The following is a 9,356-nucleotide window of genomic DNA, read 5'->3' on the forward strand; positions in this document are numbered from 1 at the left end:
TTCGTTTTTTCTCTGTACAAACTTTGAAAAAAAGAAGACATTTGACTTATACACCTTTGTTGAGAGTGATTTTTACTATATGTTTTATAACCTGTTTTACCTCTTTCTGAAACATTTGTAGGGAAACAACAAGTGTAAGCATGTAGTCTGTCCCGAGGGTGAGTATTGTGATTCAAATTTCTCTAAAGGGACTTGTTATATCCACCTCTCCCCCACGCTTGAAAAGTGGGGGGGTTATTTTAGTGATCGGGATGTCTGATTTCTAGAGGTTATGTGAACACTGAGCACACTAAAAGTCCCCTCCCCGCCTCCAGTATGATTATAGTGGCAAAGTCCATGTTTTGCTCTGGGAGACCTGAAATAAGTGTCAGATCAAAAAGCAATATAAGGGGTGCATAGAGGCATCATGTAATAAAGAACCTTTGAAAGTATCATTAAATTTTATTCAGTGGTGTAGGAGGAGTTAAGGGTAAGAGATGGGTACCCTTCAATAAGAATGAAATTAAATGAGACTTTCACAGAGACTTTCACAGAATCTTTGTTTCATGCTGTCATTATGCACCTATTTTTGTGTACTTTTTGATGGGACACATATATCGTTATCTATTTACAGTGCTAAATATGTCTGTCCTCTGTTCAGAGAAATTATAATTTTATTTTTCAGATTTTTACTGCTGTGATTATGGAAGAGGGTGCTGCAAGCAATATTCTTCTTACCCGTACATATGAACAGTGGTGTGAGTATAAACACGTGGTTTAAAACCCATTGTTGAAGGTTTATTTTAGTAACAGTTTTATAACAAAAAAGGACATCAATGAAGACGTAAGATACATCTAGGAAAAATCAATAGTATGGGACAGAAACCATGGATCTAAATTTAACAGAAAGCAGTTATTGCTAAACATCTGTATATATTACCATAAAAAGAATTAATCTAAATCATTATGCACATTGGTTAATAAATAATTATTCACCAAACTTCAAAAAATATTCATGCAAACTAAATGTGAAAATACTTTAGCAATTACAGGTTCATATGTGTATTTCTTAGTTTCTGCAGTTATATTTTTCATTACCATGACTATATTTTTTTCCCAGGGTTTTGGGCGATAATACTAGTTGGATGCTTGATGTTTGGAGCTGGACTTTATGGCATCATAAAGTGTAAAAGATTGTATTTTTACAGAATTTCTTATAGACAGATCTAGAATCTGCAGAACTCGGCAACTATTTATTATTAAGTTCAATAATGGCTTAAATAATTTATAAATTAATTTGGTCAATGCATTTTTGTGAATAAAACTATCACTTTATATGATACTTGTGTAAATGGTAAAGGGTGACAGATATATACATGTATCAAATTCAACAGGGTTAAAAGTTATTAAAACCAAGACTTTAAAATCAAATTTTTATTTTTATAAGAATACATGTGAATTCCTCATACTTTTATTATATGTTTCATTTCACAGTTTAATGTTTTGAGTGCTTTATTCCGTCACTGTTTTTAAATCATTTTCAAATTAATGCGCATGTTCACCAAAATAAGATTCATGTTCACCGATTTGTATTCTTTATAGATATACAGTATATTTTTATACAATGTAGTTTTTTTTACAGATCGATCACTGTTTATAATCTTTTTAATAAATATATAGACACAGTCGGTCCTTATTTGTAGAATGCGTAGCTCCCAGCTGACAAAAAAGGGCCTTTATCAGGTGGGAAAAATATCAAATCGGGTATTATCCGTGAAATCGCGTATAATACTTGATATTAGGGTATCTTTGAATCCCCGAAATCGGGTATTCCGTGCAATTTTTATAAAAACTAAAGAATAAAGCAACGGCGCATTATGCCAGTAACTGTTACTTGTACATAGTATCTTGTGGATTTATTTTTATTAAACCTAATTCATAAGGTTCTCAAATAACTTTAAAATCACACAACAAACACTGCTGGGGTAACAAAGAGGACACAACGGCGTTATTATTTTTCAATATAATTTCTAAAAACAAATAACCACTTCGTTTGTCTTTATTTCCCTTTAAAAGTATTCCATATACTTAATTTTCCAATTTGTGCACTATTCACAAAACGTGACCTTTTAAAGAAATTAAACGACTAACCCCGTGTTATGTATTTTTACTGAAACATGTATGGCGTCCCTTTCTCGTGAAATATAAATTACTCCAAACAGTTAGATAGAACAGTATAAGCGGGTCATAATTGTATATCACTGCAATTATAGAATACCAACGTTATTATAAAGAAGAAAATTAAATAAGATTAAATAAATACCCACGGGAAAACACTTTGAAAATAGCTAATTGAAGCAGTATCTTTTTTTATGTCAATTTAGCATGAAATGTTTAATTAAAAGACACCGTAAATTTTTTGGTTGCATTTTAATCGATAAAAGATATACTATTTTACCTTTATTTTATGCATTTTGTGAAAATTGAGGGGAAAATTTTGAAAAATTTTTGTTTTTTTTTTTGAAAGGGGGGGGTATCTTTTCATGAAGTTAAAATACATTGAATTTCTCAATATAGATCGAGGTACAGTCATATTGATATATGAATAACATAGTCAAGTTTTCACATTTCTTATAGTTTTTACGTTTATGAACATGTTAATGAACAATCTGAAATAATGGAGTGTTCAATTCCCTTTGGGAAAATCTTGTTTACTTTTTGGGAATATAATTCCTATCGGACATTAAAATTTCATAAAAATCGTAGCCATTTCCTTTCTTTATTATAGGCTCGGGAAACCGGGGGGGGGGGGGGGGTTCCCCCCCCCCCCACTTTTTTTCCCCGTATGTACTTAGTATATACATTGAACCTTGTAACATAGGTAAAGCCCCCCCCCCCCCTTTCCACAGACACCTCGCAGTATAGGCTAAAAATGGGTAAAGTTTTGGTGTTTGGAGAAAAATTTAGGTACTAAAGTTCGAACCACCCCCCCCCCCCCCCACTCTTCCTTACGATTAAAAATATATGACCATTTTTCCGACCGTGACATTCAAAAGAGGTTCTTAAACATGTATAACATAGTCGAGGTTGTTTTGTCAGAGGTGGTCAAGAAGCCTTTAGGCCCCCACCCCCCCCCCCCTTTAAGTCGCCAGGAAATGGTAAAATATTGATGACTTAGCGAAATTAAACGATCAACAGTTATGCTCTCCCCTAAATTGTATTCCTGAAACTATCACTGTCTCTGCTAAAATGTTGAAGACATATATTCTGCAAATATGTTTGAATGATAAATAAAAAAGAAAAGATTTTCAAAAAAAAAGAGAGAGTTTTTTTTAGCCCGAAATTGCAGATATTTTTATCATTACATTATTTATACATTCATATATAAACTTGATTTTATGCACAAGATGAATGTGAAAGTAATTAACGACGCATAATTAGATAGAATAGACAATTTTTGTTTATACATGGCATCATATCTGGTGTGTGAAATGTGTTTCCGTATAATTTGATTTATTTACAAATTGTTCATGTTTGTCGTGTTGATGTGGAATTATTATAAATTCCCGAATTATGATACTTTACAATTCTTTTGTGTTGGGAATGAACCTTAGGAAGATGCATATACTTTTAACATAAGGTAAAATATAAAGCAAATCGAACGCCTTTTTGTGTGCAGATCATGAAATGTACTTAGCTCCACGGGTATTTGTTGTCCCGAGCGCATTAATCTTGAAGCCCAAATTCTTACTTCGCTAGTGATTTCTTTAGAAAACATGTGTATCTAGATGAAAGTTAACTCGGCAACATGCGCCATCCCCTTTTTAAGTTTTATTAGGTGTTTACACCTCCTATACCCGATTTCGCGGATTCAACGATACCCTAATATCGCGTATTATACGCGATTTCACATAATACCCATTTCGAGATTTTTCCGACCTGTTTATTATGTATGCATGTGACAGGATACAATGTCTCACATGTACATAATAATCCTTAAATACAGCGAAAATGGGGGGCTCTTATGTCTGTGTATCTTATTCATATTTTACCTGCATGAGCAAATACAGCTAGTACAGGTAGGATATTTTTGTTATTGGTACATCTTATAATTAGAATATTATACGAGATTTTTTTTGTGTAAAGGTAGCTTGTGTTGAAATGTTGTAAAACTACATGAACTCCATATTATAAACATAATACCCTACACAATACAATACATATACCGGTATAATTAAACTTTTTAATTAAGTGATGTAAATGCTAAAAGCATAGGCGTCAGAAGCAAATTGAAACGGGGCTAATTAAATGGGGGACTTGTATGCACCCCCCCCCCCAAATAAGTTCCAACACAGTAACACACTTTAGTTAAGTTTGATGTATATCAGTATTAAAAAGGTTTTGCTTTTATTAAATGTAGATATGTTAACTTTTAAGCTGCATGGGTAAATTGTTTACATTTATCCACGCTAAACAACTTAAAAACATTCTGAAGAATATGATATACATGTACAAAACGAAAATCGAGGGAAGTTTTACTTGAAATACAGTGTATACCATAGATGATATTTTATTATTTTCATCTTACAATCATTAATAAATCCATTTGCTGAAAAAGAATATTTTAAAGCTGCATTTAACAATGTATGAAGATTAGGATAATGGCAAAAACTCATTCAAATTGGTATTGCTAGAAAATAATGTGATAATGATTTTTTTTTTCAAAGTACTTTGAAAGTTAATCTAGAATAGCTGTGTATGATATGGTTACTAAATATTTTCCATGCAGAATAGGGGTAAGACAGGAGAAAATTTATCACCATTTTTATTTGCTCTATTCCTAAATGGTTTAAACCCTATTCTAATAATACACAATAACATTGGAGTTTCAGCAATATGATATGATATTGAATAAGAGATTGGTATTCTGTTAAAATTGGTTATTTTATCTGCATAGTTTTATCCTCAGAATCATCTGAAAATTTATAAATGAGCATTTTTTTGTATTTTACTGTGAAAATGGAAATTTGAAGTTCATATAATCTTTTTTTTCAAAGGGAAGTACACCATAGAATGTTTTTATTACAATAAAAATTGAAATTGTCAAACATTTCGTATAGCTTAAATATTATGTTATATTTTCATCAGCTGGCTCATTAATTACGACAAAGCAAAATTCTATTTAAAAAAGAATATGCTATGCATGTTTTTTTAAAGATAAGTACACCTTTCTTTCAATGATTAAAATGCGCTCCGCTTTCAACTGACCTTTTTAAAAATACATTCCTATGAAGCCGAATATATTAAAAAATTTCTACTTGAGAAAAGGAAAAACCATTGCTCTTTCCTTCAACTCGACATTTAGATAAATATCAATTAACAACAGTTACGACTCGATGTAACCTAGTGAACTTAAAAAAGACACCGTAGAGACTGCCCCTCATGTTTCATATTTGGAAGGTTTTTTTTCTTCAAACTATAGACGACAAGGGTCAACTAACATCTAGATTATCTTTAAAAATTCAGCTTTTCCAATCGAGCTAGATCAATCACAGATTTGTTGTTGTTGTTTTTTTTTTAGCCACATCGTTTTAGTCGGTATTTTGTAAATTTAATGGTCGTTATAACGACCTCGTTGGCAAATGTGCCTATTATTAGATCAAGGCATTTTGGGTGATTTATTTCATGCCAATTACTAAACCTTTTATTTTTTAAAATGAATTTTACTATGGGATGTTCTGCCTACGTAATCAAAACGTAGGATGTGACCGCTCAACGGGGGATGTTTACTGTCTATGGGCACCTGATCCCACCTCTATAGCTTTCAAAAGTCCGAGCCCTCTTGACAAATGTGTATTGTGAAGTATGGGATTATGGTAATATTGAGATTATTAAAAGAGAATACATCTAAATTCTGTAAAATTTCATTTCATTTGAAACCAAATTCATGTACTCCCAAGTTTATTATTTATGGTGAAATAGGGTGAGTACCTTTAACTGACAGTTGTATATTTTATGAATTTTACTTATAGAAACTTTAACTATGTGTAGTTGTACTTCCTAATTGTTTCCGCGTCTTTTGCAGGCCTCAAAGTGCAGACCAAATATTGTTTGTCCAGGTAAGATTTCTATACGGTACATGTATATTTTATTTAAAAATGTAAAATAATATATTTTTAAGAAAATATTCCTTTATATCCATAACAAGACGCAAACAAACGTTTGATATCGTACTGAAACTGACAATTATTTCAGATCAACATTGCTGTCATGGAGGAAGAAGATGTTGCAATCCCAAGCTGTACCACATATGGTGTAAGTAAATGTATTGTTGCCAAAGGATGCTAAAAGATTCAAAGTTATAATAAATCGCATTCTTGTTTATCAATGTTATAAATTCTTGTGGACATTTTCTGTTATTCATACCAGGGTTTTGGTTTGGCGTGGTGGTGGCGTTGTTCCTGACATTGATTTGTATAATAGCATGTCAAAGGCGGAGACAAATGAGGAGGGAATATACCCGTATTGATTCCCCTGTATACGGAGGGACCGCATCGCCCCCAGGTCACTCTCTGTATCCAAAGGATGATCCCCCGCCTCCTTATCTCTCCACTTTAGCTGTAGATCAGGTCTGTTTACTTATCGTATTTTTTGAAACATGAAGTACTGTAATTAAGACATGTACCAATAAAGTATCAGAAAATGCACCTGACTTTTGGTATTTTACAACACCTAGGATTGATTTATTTTGACAGGGTTGTCTGTTTGTTTGTTTGTCCTCTTCTGTTAACTTTTTTCCCATGCAAACTCTTTGTTGAAATGATTTCAAAGTCTGATATGTCCTGAAGATACTGTTAATTGCTTGCTATTGAAAAAAGAAAGGAGAGAAACGGAGAACTTTAAAGAAATGATGATAAATTTGAGACTTTCGAAAAAGTTATTTGATCATGGTTGGTGGATTTAATGTATCCTAGTATAAATTAGTCAGATACTGGGGCACAACTTGACTTTAGAAGACTCTCTTTTGGTTTATGTTTCTTTAATTAGTTAAATTATGTATGTTGCCAGTTTTGGTTTTGGTTGTATTACGCAAATATATGGAATAATTTTTTTTTCAGAAACCACCTACATACCAGTAAAGAACTAACATATTTCAACAACAGACGATTGTATATTCTTCTCTTTGACTACTAATGTTGTCATGTTATTTCATGAATAAATTCAAAAAGATTAAATTCAAATTTATTTTTTACATTTGTAAAAATATCGTGATACATATGGATATTTAGGTTTCTTCTGAAGGACTATACATAATGAACATGCTGATATATAGTGTTGCGATTGATTTTTGGAATAATGTAATGTATTTATGAAATAGTGTTTACGTTCATTTTGTCTCTACTAAAGCATTGAAGTTTTATACCTTTTAAAATATTCTATTTGGACAAGAGTTTACCTTTGTTTTACTGTTAGAGATATGAAATGTACATACTACATTTATCTGTTTATACAATGCCGACTTTAAATAAAAATTTACTGTTTCTGTGCTTAAAAAGGAAGTTACTAGTCAATCAATGGATTAAAAAAAATCTATTGAAAATGTTTTAATTTTCAACTAGCAAAGTGTGTACTCTCTTTTTGAAGTAATACCGTATTTATTTGGACCTCCCTTCCGAATATTTTTGTACTGTACTGTACACGGACTTCTCTATCACATGACAATATATGCAGGGTTTATAAATAGAAATAGGACTCCGATCATAAAATGGACGCCCCGAATTTGGTCGGCTGTATTTGGTCTACTGGCATTTTTCTGTCAGAAAATTTCTGTAAGTTTTAATACCTTTATATTTTTATGGTTTTCATATTGATCAACGCATGAAACTCAATGTGTGTCATTTTTCATATAAATAAACGTCATTGAACATGGAGATAAACATCCAAGTCATTGTTCTAAAAAAAAAAGGGAAATTTTAAACAGGGGGAAAAAAATTTCGAAGACATTTTTTTTTCCCCGAGATAATGATAATTTTATTACAGGTTAATCAACATAAAGGGCTCATATTAGAATAATTATAGTAAATAAAATTGCTGTACTGCTCACGTGCCCTTAAGTCTTGGATTACATACCGTAACACTAGCTCAGTTACTGTTTTGGGTAATTTTTATATTTCAATTATAAATTTTCTTAAGAAAAAGAGTGAAACAAAGAGACAAAGTAAAATATTAATGCCTTATTCAACAAGAAGATAGTGATATCATGGCTTATTTACACAATGGTGTCTTAAATACATGTCATCCAGAACAAGGAAGTACGATGTACAAATAAATAAATTTATAAAGTGTACTTAAATTTTTGTTTTATTGTTATAAATAAGTGTACTCCTTGAATTGTAAAGTGATGTACTTTAATGGGAATTTTGTGTAATGCTTAGAAGAGGTAGAGATTACCCAAACCAAAATTTAACAGTTAAAAAAATTGGCCAGCTTTATATAATCAGAGAGATACGGATTATTCGGATTATTATTAAGTAACATAAATGATAGACACCTACATACATGTATGTACAAACTAAATAACAAAAACATATTTAAGATAACAAAAATAAAAGGAATGAGGACAAATAAATAAGAACAGACTCAGTGTATCGGTTAATTTAGATACAAATTTTAAGAATTTCAGTGTGTGATTGGCATATTTTCAGTAAACTTGAGTGTTCTTTAAGAGTTTACTCAAAGGGATGTAAAAAGGTTCTTCCTAATACTATCAATGATTTACATACTAGGCCTAGAGTGCAGTTTTTCAAAACCGTTTCGACATATTACTTTAAAACAAATTGAAGTCGTTATATCAGATACATACAGAACAGGTCGAAAAACTTCTAGTTTTTAGTTGTTGTTAGGGGAAAAATCACAAAAAGGAGGGCTGTACAATAAATAATGTCCTGAACTTTATGGCATACAATACAGATATCATATGACATTAAGCTTGACTTTCTCTCATTATTTAATCTTTATTGAATTTATAACTGTTTATGTGACCACTTTTCATCGCATATTCCATTGTGAGAAGCTGGAAAACAAGGGCTATTCAGACACTGCATTATAAATGAATGGTAAAGAATAAGTAAACTAGAGTGAAAATAAAAGCTTCATTAAAGCTTCTGTACAACTTGTTAAAAATCCCAAAGAAATATTCACTGAAATATGTGACATTTACAGCAACCAATGCCTGTTTTATAGACAAATAACAGGTGAATGTCAAAATTATTTAATGGGCATCAAAAATGGGTACCGTCCTTGTCAACAAAAAATATAACAACTTATGTACTGTTTGCCAAATTTCAACAAATAATATTTGATGATGTATGATTGAC

The 9,356-nt window shown here is 31.4% G+C and overlaps 1 protein-coding gene across 1 annotated transcript; it reads left to right on the forward strand.

Annotated features, from left to right (window-relative positions):
• The first annotated feature begins 3,950 nt into the window (after nt 1-3,950).
• Nucleotides 3,951-7,382, forward strand: LOC134269902 (uncharacterized). The gene is made up of 5 exons (XM_062752085.1): nt 3,951-4,058; nt 6,065-6,098; nt 6,235-6,294; nt 6,409-6,608; nt 7,098-7,382. Exons 1-5 carry the CDS (start codon nt 3,951-3,953, stop codon nt 7,116-7,118), a joined length of 423 nt encoding a protein of 140 aa, XP_062608069.1. The 3' UTR covers nt 7,119-7,382.
• Nucleotides 7,383-9,356: the final 1,974 nt, after the last annotated feature.

The sequence above is a fragment of the Saccostrea cucullata genome, unplaced genomic scaffold (assembly GCF_032062105.1).
Source record: "Saccostrea cucullata isolate Sc308-1 unplaced genomic scaffold, CSIRO_AGI_Scuc_v1 ctg17672, whole genome shotgun sequence".
Taxonomy (NCBI): Eukaryota; Metazoa; Mollusca; class Bivalvia; order Ostreida; family Ostreidae; genus Saccostrea; species Saccostrea cuccullata.

What these genes read in the sequence shown, in the direction of transcription:
- LOC134269902 (XM_062752085.1), top strand. Translation starts at nt 3,951, where the DNA reads ATGTCTCACATGTACATAATAATCCTTAAATACAGCGAAAATGGGGGG. An exon ending in CAAGCTGTACCACATATGGT is followed by an intron (nt 6,295 to 6,408) that starts GTAAGTAAATGT and finishes TATTCATACCAG; the next exon opens with GGTTTTGGTTTGGCGTGGTG. An exon ending in CCACTTTAGCTGTAGATCAG is followed by an intron (nt 6,609 to 7,097) that starts GTCTGTTTACTT and finishes TTTTTTTTTCAG; the next exon opens with AAACCACCTACATACCAGTA.